Genomic DNA, 17,413 nt, shown 5'->3' on the forward strand with positions numbered 1-17,413 from the left:
TGCTGAGGGTCTCTCCCTCAGATCCATTTGGATGCCGGTCTTCAGGAGACACTGAAGGCTAGTCTGTGTCCAGCTCTTGGCTGTCTGTGATGCAAAGAAAGCCTGAGGTGCTCAGTGTTTGTGACCTGTTTGTGCAGTGGCTGTGTTGTATCAGCTTAAAGCTGGGTCAGTGTGCTTGTGTGCATCATTTGACATATTCCAAGGCCCCTTTCAATCTCAGCTTGGTGTAAAGGATTACAAATACAGCCTTTTAGTTCACTGACAGTTAAAGAATGAGAATTAAAATCTATGAAAGCTTTGAGATACAATCCACCAGGGACTGCTCATGGGGAGCAAACTGTGAAAATTGCAATGGAAGGGAAGGAGCTCAAGCAAATCGATGACTTTTTATATCTAGAGTCAGTTTCTTGTTAGGATAGTCCATATGACCAAGGTATTTTACTTACAAAGGAGGTACAGTTGGAATAGTTGTACTAAATTTACTAAGGATGGGGAAGAATAGAAACATTACCTTGAAAGCAAATAGCAGCCTCTAACACTGTGCAGACAACTGCTTTGCAGAGTGTGCTGGGTGAGGAGAGGGAGATTCAGGGGTGTGAAACAGCTGAAGCAATCTTATAAAAGCTAATCAAGAATTCAAGTGATGGTATCAAATCTAAGGACTCTGTATTGGGAGATAATTGTGACCAGAACACTGCTTACCACCACAACTGGAAAAGGGGACATTAAAATAAAAGAATGAAGCAGGCAAGACTAAGAGTATGGAGAAAATAAAGGGAGAAATAACCAGGTAAGAAGCTTAGCAAAGAACATGTAACTGCATGTCAAGGCAGCCTATAAAGCCGTGAGCCTGGGTCAAGGAGGGCTGAAAATGCTGTTGGTACTTTATGTACACCCATACATGTGTATTTCTATGTGTATGTAGGTGTAAGATGAGGTTGTAGATTGTTGCTTTTGTCCTTTCTGGATCACAGGAGGTTTTACAGCTGCTGGAGGTGCAAATCACTGACAGGAGTTCTGCATGTGACAGAAGGAAAAGGCAAATCCTGCCTCCTTGGGAGTGCTTCTGGGGTCCTCCAAGCAGCCAGAAATGCTGGATGCAATTGTAGCATGGAACTGAATTTGCCGTGGCAAATATTCTTCCTCCCTGTGTTATACAAACCCTAATTTCACTCCAGAAAGCTTGGTGTATTCATTTCCTTAATACAAAATCCCCCCAAAAGATCTTGTTATAGTTCCAAAGTCTGCATGTGTTATTGGAATAAAACAGTGTGTGTGTGTTTGTGCCCCTGTGTGTGCAGTAATTTGGTTTGTCTCTGCTTTGCCAAGCTCATGAATTGAATGTTGAATGCAAAATGATGTAGAAATTGTAGCTTGTTGCTCCCAAATAGGAAGAAGCAGGTGAGGAGCCTGTCACCACTCTGCTGGTTCTACACTTTGCCCGCAGTGTTGGATTTGAGGGTTATTAAGTTAGCAAGAGGGCAGCTGGAGGAGGTAACTGAGAGATATGGAGAACTTATGTGAGTCTATTAGATATGACAGAAGGATTATACAAAGACTTAGTGGTACGACCTCACCTGATGCTGATGCCTCTGGTCTCTCGTACCAATTGTGGCTTTGTTCTGTCACTTTAGGAGTAACTGTATTTAGATCAGATGAGTTACACAGAATAGAGTTCCTGCAGGATCAGATGTGGGCCCAATTTCACAGACTGACACAGTTGTTCAGGTTAATTTGTTGAACTCCAGGCCAGTGTGACTTGTCTCCTTCAGCTCTGAAGCCTGAAAGGACACAGAGTGAAAGCCAACTGTCAGAGCTGGCCCATACCTTTTCACAGCAGGGTTACAAATTCCTAGTGGGTAACCTTAACCAAATGAGTCAGACTCACTCAGCCTTTGAAAGAACCCATGCTTGAGTAACAAGAATGCATTGCAAAGGTTTTGGAAATGGATGCCTGTACAGGTGTATTTCACCTCCTGCCATCACAGAGTACAAACACCACAGCTTAAATCCACTCCACGGTATTTAGGTGCCCAGATTTTACACTGTTGCTCAGCCCAGGAGGTTGTTGCCAAAGAACTCATCATGCTACAGTCCACCCTGACACTGCTGCAGTGACTTATGGCTATGCTATACAGTAGGGACAGACTCTTCCTTATTCTGTCATTGAAACCATGTGTTTGTACTGTACCTCTAAATCAGGAGCACCCCGAGGAGCTTCACAGTTGATCTTTATGTCAGCAGCATTGGTGGTGTAGGCCTTATCACAATGGCAGCTCTCTACAGGCTGGAGAATGTTCTACCTGTTAGTACATTAAAAAGGTTAAATAGTGAATGTGTTGCAATCTCTAAGCAAATAGAGAAAGAAATAGAAGAGTCAGATTTTTAAACCTGCTGCACATAATAGAGGCTACACCCATGACTCAGGATTTAATTCAGACTTACACAACCATGGCCTAGGAACCTGCCGTGATCTCTACAAATTAATTTGCTTTGGCAACAGGATTTATTCACGCTCTTCTGCTCTGCTCCTAGGGGGGACTGGCTGCTGGGGTTTGTGTACAGAACCTCTTCTGTCCAGATCAATGTTGCAGGCCTCCAGCCAGTCGACCTGGAGGACAGGAGGATGGTAAACCTGGACCTTTCATCTGTAGTAAGTAATACTTCTGATTTTCTCAATGTTTCCTTTGCTAGCAGCACTGCAACCTCACAGTCATTGATGAGGGGAGAATGGGATCCTGAAGAGAGCACCTCTTGTGTGCTTCCCTTCCCTGCTCATCTCACACTTCACTATAGATTTTGTTGCCCAGCCAGCACTCGGTATTGAGCAAAATAAGGAGAATCTGCCTCTCTTTTTGGGTATTTTGGGTTTTTTTTTTGGTTGTGAAATAACTGATCCTGGAGATAGAAAATGCCATTATCTCCAAGAAAGAACTTTGTATCCTGCAAGCCCTGGAGAGGGCACATAGGTAGGATCAGCAGCTGGGAAACCTGGAGCTCAAACACACTGCAATCTGCACCCTTGTCTTGGTGGAGCCTTCAAAACCATTCAGGTCCATACAGGGACAAGTCCATAGACCTTGTACCTTGGTCCCCTGGGTGCTCCAGGTGCACCTCGTGCTGTGATGCAGGAGCCAGTCTGTAATTGCAGCAGCTCTATGATGAGTTGTTGGAGGTCTCCAGGAAACAGGAAGATACTCACCCATGTGCCTGGTAGACATCAACTTCCTCAAAGCTATCTGGTGTCATTAATGAAAAGCCACAGGATCACATTGTAGCAATATTCAACTCAATTACCTTAAGCAAACTAATGATCTCATTGCCTTGTCTTTACTGATGAGTGAGCTCTTTCACAGGAATTCATGCAGAACTTCCTTTTTTATCCATATTCACAGTGATCTTGGACACACAGTTCTTGTTTTGACACATCTTCATGTTTTAGTTCATTTCTCACTCTGCAAAGTGGACCGGAAGATGCTGCAGTTTGAATGTCCCCACTGTCAATGCTGCTCTGGAGCCAAAAGCACTTTTAAGTGCTTTCAGATTTGTTGGTGCACCAGCCTGCTGAGCCTAAAAGTACACAACTGTTACCTGCTTATTTCATTCATTATACCTGAGCCATGGCCAGCCCTTGCCAGAAAATACAGGGCTTAATGCTCTACAGATCAAATAGAGACCCTGCAGAACAAGCTAGAGGCTTCCCAGAAGGAAGTGCTGTAGTAAAGGTTTTTAAACATGGCCCAGCACTGTTGCTTTTCCTGTATCTTTGCATCTCACTGGGTTTTCTAGGTTTGCATTTCCACATGTGCCCAGAGGCAAGTTCTTCCCCCTCCCCAGAGTTGCCGTTAGTCACTTGTGAGCAGTGTCATCTGTTGCTGGCATGAAAAGAAGAATGGCCAAAGGTGTCAAGCGGTGTTGGCACTGGGCTGACTCCTGTCAGCTCAGCCCGTGTTCCTCTCCTCTTTTTGACTTCTCTTCAGAAATCCTCTGTCTGTTGACTTTCTGCTTCCTGGACTTTGAATTCCCCAGAGCCCTGCAGATTCCCTCCTGCTGGCTGGCAGCAGCCCCAGTGCCCCCAGAGCTGCAGTATTTACAGTTCTAAATGAATAAGCTTGCAGAGCTGCTATCTGCTCGTCTTCCATTGCTGTGCATCTGTACCCATGCTGCGTGATGCCAACTGACAGCCCAGCACTGCTCTCCTTTCAGAGGGAGCTGACAATTCCACTTGCTTCATCTGACTGCAAAGCACTGGAGTTGGAAGCAACTCCCACAGGAGGAAAAGCCTATCTTGATGAGGTGTCATTGTCTTGATCCATTTTCCAGATCATGGAGCTTTATGAAAAGAATTACAGAACACTCTGCTGAACATTTGACAAGTGAAAGGAGCAAGAATAGGAAGGAAACACTCAGGGGCAATCTGTTTTAAAGCAAAGATGGATTTTGCTGTAAATACAGTGCAGAGATAGTTTCTACAATGGGGACTGGCTCCATCCCTGCAGATGCCTTTGCAGGATCCCATCCCCGGGAGTGTCCTGCCAGGAATAAAAAAGGCCAAGCTGTGCCAGCATAACAAAGCATAGGTGATGCAAAGGTGCTCAGTGTGAAAGTATTATGCAGGCAACCTCCCTACTGATTTAGGCATCTCCCAGCCCATCCATGATGAAAACTGGGCTGGGTCCAAAGAGCTTGGTTCTCTTTGCCTCAGAATCCTCAAATAAGTGGAGAACTAAGAGCCTTCAGTCTAAACAGGACTAAGAGGTTCCAGTATAAACAAGGATGCACCTCCGAGGCATTTACTGCATGTCTCTCGTGATTAGTATGGTTTTTAGCTGGCTGCCAATAAAAAAAAGGGGGGAAAACTGTCCTCCCACTCAGCAAATGCAGTTATAAAACCTTCCTGATGGTTACAATGGGGCTGATTTATCCACTAGATTTATTTGACAGCACCTGTTACAGAGACCGAGGAAGCAATTGAGCTGTGGTGGGTTAGACTGATTGCTGCTTGTTCAGATGGGCTATTGGAAATTACATCGTGCATTAACATCTGTGTGTTGCAGAGCTGCTCCAGTCAGAGCACAGGCAGTGTGTGCTCAGGCAGGTTCACAAGTCAAGAACAGGGCTTTCTCTGGGCAGTTTTACTGCTGCAGAAACTAGGAGTGGACTTGGAAGCAAAGGAGTAGGAGGAATGTGTGGTGGGAAGTCCAGCAGAGAGCATGGATAGGCCATGATGCCTTCCAGTGTCCGAAGGGGGCTACAGGGATGTTGGAGAGGGGCTCTTCATCAGGGGTGATGGGACAAGGGGTGATGGGTTCAGACTGAAACAGGGGAAGTTCAAGTTGGAGATAAGGCAGAAGCTCTGCCCTGTGAGGGTGCTGAGGTGCTGGCACAGGGTGCCCAGAGAAGCTGTGGCTGCCCCATCCCTGGCAGTGCTCAAGGCCAGGTTGGACACAGGGGCTGGGGTGACATGATGAAGTCTTTCCTTTCCCATGCTGCTAATGGTAGATAAATTCTCCTTTTCTTATTCTTCACCAGCACACGTGGAGCCTGCCCTGGCTTTGTGAATGGAGAGAGCTGTGTGGTGTCTGGAGATGATCCTGTTATCACCCCTCCTCACACACACTGATCTCTGTCCCCTGGCCCTCTCCACCCAGAACTGCTCCATCACTATGGAGAGCAGCATCACAGCTCACCTCATCTCCAGGGAGGGGGCTGCAGCTCCCATAAACTGAACTGTGTCTTTATGGCACTTACTGCACCCAACAGAAAGCCTTCAGTTGGAATTTTAATAGCTCATTATGCTCAATGACATTTCTGGTCCTTTGGGGTGGATTTGAACTATGGAAACCTTTCCAAAGTACCAAACTGATTGCTCCTTCCAGCTGACTGATGGATCCACCTGAGCAGTGCTGTCACCTGTAGCCCTTTGGAGACCAAGCAATGCAGTGCTGTTGTCCCACATCAGAATTAGTGATACAGGCAGCTTGTGCTTTCCAGTGCGTCAAAGCAACCATAAAATCAGATACCACAGGGGAGAAGTCACTGATGCACACTGATAAACCTACCCCACTGCTTGCGTTTCCTTATAACGAGCATAAATGTATTTGCTTTGGTTACAAGAACACTGTTCTATTCCATTTGTTCCGGAATTCCTCCTGCCCTTTGCTCTGACAGATATTGAAACAACTTTTTATTTCCCTTTAATGCTTTTATTGTTCCTTGTAACGTTTTCAATGTTCCCATCCCGTCTCCTGCAGCCGAGCCAGCGGAAGAATTCAGCACAGGAAAACAGGCTTTTAAGAGATGGAATGACTACATTTTCCCACCAGGATGGCTGCACAGCTTGAAAGCAGCAAGAAAATGTGTTTGCTGTTCTTTTGCTGATGGCTCGGTAGTTAAGGTCACAGTATAGGATTTGGCACATATATTCTATAGCAGAGAAAGAGTCCTACCTCCTCTTAATGCTTCTTAGGGCTTGCCTTGGTCTGGCTTTGTGGAATTCTCTCCTGGGCCATTCTGGAGACAGAATTGAGTTTCCTTTCAAGACATTTAGAGCAGGAGTCTGAGACAGGCTTTCAGAAGGCCTAAGCTTCTCTTTTAGCAGCACAGGGAAGGTTCAGCCCTTCAGAACCACTCATACCCAGCACCTCTCAGTGATCATGGCACTTGAGGAAGAGGAATTCACCATTGGATTAGTGGAAGCTGCTTGATGATGAGGAGTTACAAAAGTCTTGTCCTTAGTGGGGCAGAGGAGATTTGTTCTCCCTGACTAATAACTAGAGAACGTAACAGGCTGAGAAATTCCTCAGTGCTGATCAGGACAGGTAGATGGTGTCTGCAGAGGTTTCAGAACACACAAACAAGAGCCTTCCCAACCCCTCCAAAAAAGCCCATTTCCTCCTTGTTTCTCTCTACCTTGTCCAGCCCTGTGCTCATTTCTCTCTTTAGCACCAAGCCCCTCCCCGTGAGCAGTAAAAGGTTCAGTCTTGTTCAGAGAACAATGCACACAACAGCCAGTCTATTAGCCCTTCCGTGGTTATTTTAATTAACTAATCTGTTCAAAACAGGCAGAGCCCATTGAACCATCTGGGCTGGTTAAAGCCACATACTGCATTAGTAATGTGCTGATTAGAAACTTCATTTTGCTCCAAGTCCCAAATGCATCCAAATACTACCACTCAAAAACTGCTTCCTGCAAACAGCTCTAAGGCTTGAATTTCACCCATGCAGGAAAGGAAGCTTATTTTAGGCTTGGGTCAAGGTGTGCTGCTAAGCCTGGCTGCTGGCTTAGCAGGAAAGGACCCTGCCAGACTAGCAAGGAGGGAGCAGGCTGGGTTTCTTTGCAGCCCCTTCCTGGGAATCAGAAAACCTGGGAATGTGTTGTCAGGTATTCCCTGCTGTGGAAATTCCTTAATTCCTAGCAATACTTGGGAAAAGAAGAGGTGGTGTTGCCTGAGAGAGCTTCTTGCCTGGATCAGGAATGGTTTAATTTGTTAGAAACTGAATTTACCAGAAATGGTTAAATATCCTAGGATGCAAATCATACCTTGCACAGGAGACCTGAAGCAGAGAAGGGAGCTTCTGCCTTCAGCCTGTTCGCCTTTAGCATCTAACAATAATCATAGAATCCCAGCCTGGTTTGGGTTGGAAGGGACCTTAAAGCTCCTCCAGCTCCAACCCCTGCCATGGGCAGGGACTCCTTCCACTGGAGCAGCTTGCTCCAAGCCCCTGTGTCCAAACTGGCCTTGAGCACTGCCAGGGATGGGGCAGCCACAGCTTCTCTGGGCACCCTGTGCCAGCGCCTCAGCACCCTCACAGTGGAGTACAGTCACCTGCAGAGGAGGTTCTCTCTCTGTCCTGCATCCTGCCTGGAATGGAGCATTCCAACCTCCATCTCAGAAGGGTTTGTTTTATCGCAGCAATCACTCACAGTAAAACTGTGTGTGTTTGTGTATTGCTGACTTTAATTTGGCTCAGGCCAACCTCAGGCTCCCAATTTCCTATAGTGTGGGCCAGGTCACTTGTTTCCAGCCAAGAACCTTTAACACACTTGGTAGCTGTTGTGAGATTTGATGACTATATTGCAATTAAGATAATCTTTGCTTTTAGGGACCTAAGGCACGATGAGGGCACATGACTGAGCAGAGAGTGGGGAGCTGACCTAAGACAGCTTGTCTGGTATCTCTGCCCATGGCAGATTATGCTTTGTGGTACCCAGAATCTGGGGGTTTGTAACTCAGCAACATCCAAGCACTTAAACACCCCTTAGAGGAAAACTGATCCAGGAGCAGCATGTGCCATGCAGGAAGCAGTCAGCTCAGGTTATCAATGGGCACCTGCATTTGTCAGACCTCTTTCTTCCAGCCTTTCAAAGCTAAACCCAAGTCTGACGACGTTGGTGGCTCCTGAGCTGAAGGACTCGCCTGAGCCGGGCTCCCCACGGGCTCCCCACTAACAGGACTCTTGTTTTCTGCAGGTCAACGGCCACCTGGACTACATGAAGCAAATGGACACGATCCTCAAAGCTGTGGGCATAAAAACCAAGGAAGAGAAGGGCAGTGGCAGCTTCTCCTCCCCACCAGCCAGGCAGTCCCAGCAGGCAGCAGGCAGTGGGACTCAGGAAGAGGAAGGCACTGGGCAGGAGGAAGATGAGCATGAGGATGTAGCTGCAAGTGATGCTCTCCCAGCCAGTGCTCACTGCCCAGATTCCCCCAGCCCTGTCCTGGGAGGAACCAAGGAACAAGCAGCAGGGGAAGGAGCACATTAGACCTTTGTGCTGGGCAGAGATGCTCAACCAGCACTAAAACCGCTTCCAAAGCACTGTCCAAAGCACTGGCATTCCCAAAGGAATATTGGTAGCACTGGCAGAGCTGCAGCTGCAGGTTTCAGACCCTCCTGAGAGCCTGGAGTATGGCACCAGTGTGTCACTGGATCAGAGCTTATGGAGCAGCTGCCCACAGCATCTCCCATGGAGAAGGGGCTGATTCCTGCCTGAATCCACCCTGCTCCTCAGGAAGCGCTTCCCTCCTTGCACAAACTGGGTTTATCCTGGGGGGAAGCAGCTCTCCCCATCAGGGGCTGTGTTTCTGCTGTGTAACTCTTGGGAAAGAGGTGATTCTGTGGGTACTTTTAAGCCGATTGAGGAGAGGGGCTCTAGGAAATGAAACCTACTTTTGGTGGTCGATTTGGCTTTGGCTTTCATGTGAGCTGGTGCATTGCAGGCTCTGGTGTCCAGGCACATACATCCTGGTGCCCACACTTTGGCTCTGCTGAGTGAGGAGGCGAAGGGCTGGGGCTGCCTGGCTCCTCTCCCTCTCTGCTGTAGGTTTGGTGCGCAGGCTTGGGCACTTCCACATCAACACTACTGTTTCCCTGTCTGCGAGCTGAGTGCAGTGAGTGCTTGAGGTGGAGACACACTTGGAGACCCCAAGTGAACACAGCAGAGCAAACAGAGTGGGCTGGTTGTGATTTAGTGCTCTGTAAAGCCTCCTCCCAGGCTTTGCAAGCCAGGAACCCACAGAGACTTTGCTTTTGTGTCCCACACACTTCTCCAGCCTTGAAAGCCCCCTCCAGGCATATTTTTCATTGGCTTAGAATAAAACCAATACTTGGCATAGGATGAATCTGTTTGATTTCTACCTTCTTCCGTAAGAGCTAATTGTTATCTATTCTCTGCTCCCCCAGTCTCACACCAGAGGGAGGGACCCCACTTTACATCTGCCACCATACAGAACCTTCCAAACCCATGTGGGTCTGATCCACATCTTCCATCAGAGGTTCTTTTCTGACCTGTTTTGCTGCTGAGCCAAAGCAAATGCATCTACCAGGAACAGGGCAGGAGGAGAAACCCCCTTGTGTAGAAACACCTCCAGATCAGGTCTTGACTCACGAGAGGGGAAAGAGCGCTGTTGCAGCTTCCCATTTCACGCACCAAGTCCTTCTCTTCCCTCCCTGTCCCAGCAGCTGCTTTAATACCCACCTTCCCTTCCCTTCTCTTCCCTTCCCGAGCTTTGTGCACACCTTACCTGCAGGTGACTTCTCCTGAAGTCCAAAGTGTGGCTGTTTTGGGGTCTGGCGTTGGCTTTTCCTCTCCCCACATCCTGCTGTCAGGGGGCTCGGTGCTGCTCAGTGCTGATTCCAGAGCAGGGCCGTGGAAACGTCCCAAGGACTGGGAGCCCCCAACCTGTTTTGCAGGTCAGTGCTGTTGGCTACAGGAAAGGGCCGTGATTCCTCCGTGGCATCGGAAGCTTTGTCCACAAGCAAACACCTCATTGCAAAGCACTGGCGCAATGAGAGCTGTGCTTTTGACCATTTGGCTTGAAGAAGTGGCCTCGCTCCATCCGTCTCCCACATCCAGTGCCTGCTGATCCGGTCACCTCGCACACTGCATCCTGTGTTTGCCAGCTCCTTTTTCACTGGAGCTACAGTCAAAGTGTGTTTAGACATACAGCCGTTTATGGGCAGATGCACTCACTTCATGCTCGATGCCAAACCCCATCTGTCCACAGGTAGGTACCAGGGGTAGGTACCAGAAGTGCATGAACCTTTGTGCTGTTTGGACCTGGGCTCAGTCCTGTCACAGGCATTGCTGGCCCTGGGGGGATTTATAGCAAGTAAACGTGGATTTCTTCATAACAGCCACTTGTTCAGTTCTGGAACACACGTGGGTGATGTGGAAAGAAAACCAATGCAATTTGCTTGGTGTGTGCTGGCTTCTTCCAGCATCCGGTCCCGCAGGGATGGTTTGTCTGCATAACAGCAAGTTCTGGGAGTGCTTGGAAAAAGGCAGCAGCCCCACAGACTCTAATTCCAAAGGGGCAGCCCCCAGCCCATCGCTGCATCAGAAAGGCACTTGAGGAGGGATTTGCTAAAAGCACTCATTGGGTTATTACACGTTTGAAGTGCCCACTTGCTGCGTTAGTCACTTTTCTCTCTGCTGGTGGCTGCGGAGGGGCTGGAATTGTTGTTTAAAAGGCAATATTTGGTTACATTTTCATCGCAAAGGGAATGAATAAGTCTGTTTTTTAACCACATCGTCTAAAAATTGATGGATTGTCAAAGTATGATGGGCACATGCCAAAAATAGAAACTGTAGGATGCAATCCAAAGGGAATTATCTCCTGTCAGGATACCCACAGAGCCACAAACAAGGCGAACACCCACACCTTGCTGAGGAGCCAGAAAGTGGTGCTGAGCATTCGGCATCACATTTAACCCCCGTTGTGCAGTTTGTGATTAAACACGATGGTTTCACTGTGCTGCTGCTCGCTGCAGCACAGATACAGTCCCAGTCAGGCGAGGGGGTTAACCTCCAACCAGATGGGATGTTCTGTGGCCTGAAACAGCCCCAAACCTCTCGGCTGTGGGACGTAGGATGATGTTTCCCCTGTTGCTCTCTGTGCATTTAGTGACCCACCGAGTGAGAGATGAAAGCCAGGCCTTGGTTTAACTCCAGGGAGATGTTGGCTATGGAAGATGCGGTGCCCAAGGTTCGGACTGAGCAGAAAAGGCCACAAGGAGCATCTCTTGGAGAGGGAACAAGCGCTTGGTGACGGCGAGCAAAGGTGGGATGGGAGGAGAGGAGAACAAGGCAGGTCCATCCGGCAGTGAAACAGGGCTCGGCACGGGTCCTTCCCAGCACTCAGAGCTCCGGGACCCCCTCTCAGGCCACGGGGGTGCTGAGCTGCCGGGGCTGCAGCTCCGTGCCGGGGGGCTGCACGCCGAGGCTGCCCACGGGGGCCGGGAGCAGGGTGTGCTCGTTCCCCAGCCCCCCCGAGTCGGTCTCAGCCTGCAGTGTGAGCACGTTCCTGAGGGACGTGGCGGCGCGGGCCCCGCTGTTGGAGTTCCTCATGGAGAGGGAGATGGCGCTGGGCCGCGGCTCTCCGGGGCGCCGGCAGCACGGCAGGTACTTGCCCATGGCCCTCTTGAAGTCCCTCATGAAGAGCGGGTAGATGATGGGGTTCATGGTGCTGTTGCAGTACCCAAGCCAGGTGAGGACGTCGAAGAAGCCGGCCGGAACACAGCCACACACTGCCTGGGGGCACGCAGCGAGGGTCAGCGGCCGGTCCCACCTCAGCCCCCATCCAGGGCCCTTTCCCAGCCATGCCGGCGCCTCCCTTTCAAAGAAACCCTTCAAAACCCTGCCGAAGGGCTTTTCCTCGATGCTGCTCCCCAGGGAAATCACGGAATCAACCAGGTTGGAAAAGCTCTTTAAGCCCATCCAGTCCAACCCTTACCCAGCACTGCCGAGGCCACCACTGACCCATGGCACTGAGGCCTCATCCCCATGGTGTGTGAGCACTCGCAGGGCCGGTGCCTGCAGCCCTGCCCTGGGCAGCCTGTTCCAATGCCTGAGCACCCTCTGGGGCAGGAATTGTTCCTCAGCTCCATCTAAACCTGCCCTGGTGCAGTTTGAGGCCGGTTCCTCTTGTCCCATCCCTTGCACCTTTGGTGCTGGAGCCTTTCCAGCAGTTCCTGCAGGTGCCCAAGGCTGAACCCGTCTGGTTTCGAAGTGAAAACCGACTGAAACCCCGGTGTAAAACCCACACGAGCTTTACCTGCGTCACGTTGGTGACGAAGAAGGGCAGCCAGGCCACGAAGAACATGCCCAGGAGGATGCCCAGCGTCAGGCTGGCCTTCAGCGCCTTCTTGCTGTGCTTGTTGGGGAACCTCCTGCTCTCGCTGCCGGCTGTGGGCTGGCTCGGGGCGCGGGGAACCTGTGGAGGGAGAAGGGACAATGAGCGATTCCCAGCAGCCGGAACACCGGCCCCAGCCTCCAGGGAAGCGCCGTCCGGCCCTGCGGAGCCTGCGGGTCTTTCCCTTTGGGCAATGTCGGTGCCCCCTCCTGCCCTGTGGATGGCGGAGGGGAGGCAAGAGGAACCCCTCAACATTGGGAGCGTTGTGACTGCAGGGTAGAGGCTTCCTCATCAGCTGTTCCTTTAGAGACAGACCCGGCTCATCGGGGCTCTGGGGAGGATAAAACGTGCCCTGAGGATGCAGCCTGAGCTGCTGCTGGGAGCAGAAACTGGTTAAAGGCAGGACATCAGAGACGTTCAGCCTGCAGAGCCCACAGCTCAGGGCTCCGTCCTGGCGACAGAAGCGAAGCCATCAGCTCAGCCCTCTGCCATAAACAACCAGGGCCCCGTTGGCACCCAGCTTTGGGCCCAGAAAAGAGAAGGAAAACGTGGTTAAGAAGGGGAAAGTCGAGGATTCCCTGGATGAGCCTCCTGGGACACGGGGGAGAGGGCTGGCTTCACACAGAGCCAAGCACTCGAGCACCTCGAGGTGCCTGGGGCACCCAAACTTGTGGGGAGAAAAGGGACATTTGATGCTGTTGTCGCTGGTGGTTCCTTCTCGTTTCCCTTTGGAAAGGCTGGCGCATCCCATCACTCGCAGGAGCTGGGCAAGTCCCAGAGCCTCGGCTGCTTTTGTCTAAGAGAGAGCAACGCTAAATCAAGGTATTTAAAGGCAATTACGTTTGTCATTCCCTGCAGGACCCGAGGTCAATAAAGCCCATTATGGGGAATTAAAGCTGTTACATTTAGCGGCAATTACCTCCTCCTGGAGAAACACAAACAAGTCCTGGCTATAAAAGCCACACACCCGAGGTGAGCAGCGGTGGAAGGAGGGATCCTGCAGCTCCCGTTAGGCGCTAGGAGCAGACGCTGCCGCTTCCAAAGGCTCCCTCGGAATCTGGCGCTTGCCGTGGTTTAAACTCCTTCTCCCCACAGCGGCCAGGGCTGAGGAGGGGGAGCCAGGGAGGGTTGAAACCCCCGGGAGGGCCCAGCCAGAAGGGCTGTGGAGCTCCGTCCGGTTGCGCCTGGGTTTCAACGCGTCCCTCGTGCTGCTCCTGTGCTCCCGAGCAGCTTAAAAGCTGGGACAAGACACGGGGCACATCAGAGGACACCAAGGAGGGGGGTGCTGCCCAAAGTCCCCCCCGCAGCCTGGCTTTGCTGGTTCCAGAAGCCACAAACCCCTCCCTGCACCCAGCCCAAGGGTGCCAGCGAGGAGCAGCGTCCCTGTGGGTACCTTACCTGGGCCGTGGCCTCCTCGGCGGTGGCAGTGGCCACGTTGGAGGCGAGGGAGGCCACCTGCACCGCCTGCTTGCGGGCTGCCAGGAGGATGCGGCAGTAGGTGAAGGAGATGGCGGTGGAGGGGAGGAAGAAGGTCAGGCAGGAGGCCACCAGGGCGTAGGGCAGGCTGACCAGCAGCCGGCACTGGTCCTCGTCCCCGCGGGAGGTGACGTTTGGGGACCGGACCTCGAAGTCCAGCTCGTGCCACCCCATCTTGATGGGCAGGAAGGAGGCCAGCGCGGCCAAGGTCCAGGTAGCCAGGATGAGCCAGAGGGCCCTCCAGGAGGTCATGCGCAGCTTGTACTTGAGCGGGGAGATGATGAGCAGGTACCGGTCCAGGCTGATGATGCAGAGGTTGAGGATGGAGGCGCTGCAGCACATGACATCGAAGGAGTACCAGAGCGAGCAGAAGTCGCCACGCAGCACCCAGCGCCCATAGAGCTGGTTGAGCATGGCCGGGGGCATCACCACCAGCCCCACCATCAGGTCGGACATGAAGAGCGACACCAGGAAGTAGTTGGAGGTGTTGCGGAGGGAGCGCTGGGTGACGATGAGGAGGATGAGGAGGAAGTTCCCCGCCGCGGTCAGCAGGATGATGAAGCAGAGGAACGCAGCCACCCAGCTGCTCCCCACCAGCAGCGAGCGCTCCCCCAGCACGCTGGCATTGGGGGCTCCCAAGTCACCCTCCATGAGGAGCTGCAGGGACCTTCTCCAGCGCGTCCTGTGCTAGGTGATCATCGCCGGGGGCAGTGCCAGGGCGAGAAGAGGCATCCCCGTGCATCCATCCTCCTTTCTCCTCTCCTCCTCCTCCTCCTCTCCCCCTCTCCCCTGCTCTGCCTCTTCACTGGCGATCAGGGCAGAGTGACATTCCCAGGAGCCCATCAGCAGGAGCAAGGTTCTCCTCCCCATTACTCACAGCCCGGTGTTTCCTCATCCCTGCAAATCCCCCTGCTCTGGGATGTCCCTGGACACTGCTTCCGGATGCTGGGGATGCTCTGGGCACCAGGAAGGCTTGAGATGCTCTGGATGGCAGGATGCTTGAGGTGCCAGGGATGCTCTGGATAGCAGGATTCTCTGATGCTCTGGATGTGCTGGACCATACGAACGCTTCAAATGCTCAACCTCAGTATACTTCAGATGCTGGGATGCTCTGGAGCTCGGGATACATCACATACTGGGATGCTCTGGACCAGGGATGCTGGGGATGCTTTGGACCCGAGGCCCTGCATCCGCCCCCCGGCTGGGCTTGGCTCCTGCAGAGCTCTGTCCCCTGGAGCAGTGGGGCGGCACTGAGCTCCTCTCGCTGCTGCTGCTGCAGGCAGAGCCAGGGAGGAGAGGCAGAGCCGGAGCTGCTCCCAGCTGCTCCGGGAGGAGGAGGAGGATGCAGCGCTCCGAGTGGGCAGGTGCCTGTCCCCGGCAGAGGTGCGTGCAGGGTGCGTGTGCGTGGTGTCCGTGTCCGTGTTCGTGCCCGTGTGTCCATGTGCAGGCACCAGCCAGACCTTCACCTGCGGCTCTGCGCTGCACAGCAAAGGATGCAGAAACGCCGATTCGGAGGAGGTGGGGCCAGGGAGGAAGGGATGAGATGCAATGAGATGCTGATGGAAACAGGGATCCGCTCTAAACTCCACAAAGTGGCACACAGAGAGTTCCCTTCTCTGCCTTAAAGAGACAGCCCGCACCGTGCTCTGCCTCCCCACGCCAGCACTGGGGACCCCACACTGGCCGGGCAAGTGAGCAGTGACCCCTGGACCAGCAGGTCCATGGGCAAGCCCTGCCCATGCCAGGCTCCATCCTTTGTGCTGGGTGATTTGAAGCAAAGCCACATGAAAAGCATCCAAACCTGCCCCGAGAGCCTGCTCCGAGCAGCCAGAGGCACAGGGAGGCTTTGCTGGCTGCTTTTCCACCCATCTGCAGCCAGGGATGGAGGGCGTGAGCAGAAGCCAAGAGCAGAGGCTGCACCGCAGCAGGGGAGCATCAGCCCTCCCCTCTCTGCTCCGTGGTTACCTGGGCTGGCCTCAGTGCAGCATCCCTGGATGGACCCACGGCAACTGCCCTTTCGCAGCTGGGAGCCAGGGTGTCCCGCTGGCTTCTTCATCCCTTCTCGTTCAACACTTCTGAGTCTTTCAGTGCTGCCACCACCTCCACACATGGCAGCCAACACCTCGTGGTGCTCGGCAGGGTCTGCTTTGGGGTTTTAACCACCCAGCTGCCAAAAGCCTTTTCCTCCTTCCAATTCCTGGCTGCAGTTTCTGTGGGGGATGAGCAGAGCCGAGGGCACCCACCCCAGCACAGACCAGAGCCGTGCATGTGCCTGCTGCGGGGCCCAGGCACTGCCCCTTCCTCCCTGCACCACCACGGATGTCGGTGCAGATGTGCGGTGAGAGCCAGCTGTGCACGGCCCCATCCTGCTGCAGCCCCAGCACCGGCTGCAGCGCACAAGCACCCGCCCTGGGACAGGAACGCGGCTCTTGACCAAACCCCACTTTTCTCACCAACTTTGTGCTTTCCTCCGCGGCCCAGCGGGCACCCGAGGCCTGGAACCATCTCGGAGCCAGGGATGGGGGCGACGCAAAGCAGGGCTCAGCTCCGTGCATGGACGCAGCCCGCGGGCACCCCGGGATCCCTGCGCCACTTCCCCGGGCAGCATCCGCCAGCAGCGGCAGGACGAGGCCAGCCGGGGCAGGCTCCGGAGCTGGTGGCTGCGCCCGTGCTCCCTCTGCTCCCCAGAGCTCCCGGGCTGCTCCAGCCGAAGCCCCGCGGCCACCTCCGCCTCGCCGCGGCCTGGCGGGGGCCCAGGGCAGCGCACGCACGCGAGGCTCTGATCGCAGCGGGAGGGATCTGGGGGCAGCGGTCGCAGCAGGAAACCCCCCCTTCCTCGGCACATCTGCGCTGGGAACGAGCACGGAACCCAGCCGGAGCCCCCCGCGGCAGCCTCCCAGCGAGGGCGCATCAAGGAGCAGCAGATTCATCCCAGCTGGCTCCGCGCTCGGGGAGGAAGCGGTGCCACGGAGCGAAGCCGCGCACCCCTCCCAGCCCTGCGCACCCCAGCCTCGGGAGCAGCTCAGCTCCGGAGCTGCTGCTTCTGGACGGGGTCAGGAGCGCGTCCTCCAGCACCACGGGGAGGTTTCGTGCGCTCGGTTTGGATGCGGCTGCTGGGGAAGTGAACCTGAACTGATGGAAGCAAAACGAGGAACGGCTTGAACCTGCCCGAGGGGAGACTGAGCTGAGCTCTTAGGCAGAAGCTCTTCCCTGTGAGGGTGCTGAGGCGCTGGCACAGGGTGCCCAGAGAAGCTGTGGCTGCCCCATCCCTGGCAGTGCTCAAGGCCAGGTTGGACACAGGGGCT

The 17,413-nt window shown here is 53.3% G+C and overlaps 2 protein-coding genes across 15 annotated transcripts in view; one reads left to right on the forward strand and one right to left on the reverse strand.

Annotated features, from left to right (window-relative positions):
• Positions 1 to 9,616, forward strand: part of TMCO4 (transmembrane and coiled-coil domains 4) — a 34,615-nt gene extending 24,999 nt beyond the window's left edge. For 6 of the 8 annotated variants that reach the window (XM_065696651.1, XM_065696654.1, XM_065696653.1 and 3 more), the window contains 2 exons: positions 2,536 to 2,653; positions 8,474 to 9,616. In XM_065696651.1, coding sequence (XP_065552723.1) covers positions 2,536 to 2,653; positions 8,474 to 8,764 — 409 coding nt within the window. In that variant the 3' untranslated portion in view covers positions 8,765 to 9,616. Of the gene's footprint in view, positions 1 to 974; positions 1,229 to 2,535; positions 2,654 to 8,473 lie in introns of those variants that run through there. The other 2 variants (XM_065696656.1, XM_065696657.1) reach the window with 2 other exon arrangements.
• HTR6 (5-hydroxytryptamine receptor 6) overlaps positions 1 to 16,908 on the reverse strand; it is a 40,616-nt gene extending 23,708 nt beyond the window's left edge. For 6 of the 7 annotated variants that reach the window (XM_065696665.1, XM_065696663.1, XM_065696661.1 and 3 more), the window contains exons 1-5: positions 14,031 to 16,908; positions 12,555 to 12,713; positions 10,023 to 12,031; positions 2,192 to 2,303; positions 1,578 to 1,781 (exon numbers count right to left, since the gene is read on the reverse strand). In XM_065696665.1, the coding sequence (XP_065552737.1) occupies positions 11,660 to 12,031; positions 12,555 to 12,713; positions 14,031 to 14,759 (1,260 nt within the window). In that variant the 5' untranslated portion in view covers positions 14,760 to 16,908 and the 3' untranslated portion in view covers positions 1,578 to 1,781; positions 2,192 to 2,303; positions 10,023 to 11,659. Of the gene's footprint in view, positions 1 to 1,577; positions 1,782 to 2,191; positions 2,304 to 6,241; positions 6,535 to 10,022; positions 12,032 to 12,554; positions 12,714 to 14,030 lie in introns of those variants that run through there. The other variant, XM_065696666.1, reaches the window with a different exon arrangement.
• Between the last annotated feature and the right edge of the window lie 505 nt (positions 16,909 to 17,413).

This window comes from Lathamus discolor, chromosome 16, assembly GCF_037157495.1.
Source record: "Lathamus discolor isolate bLatDis1 chromosome 16, bLatDis1.hap1, whole genome shotgun sequence".
In the NCBI taxonomy this organism is placed as follows: domain Eukaryota; kingdom Metazoa; phylum Chordata; class Aves; order Psittaciformes; family Psittacidae; genus Lathamus; species Lathamus discolor.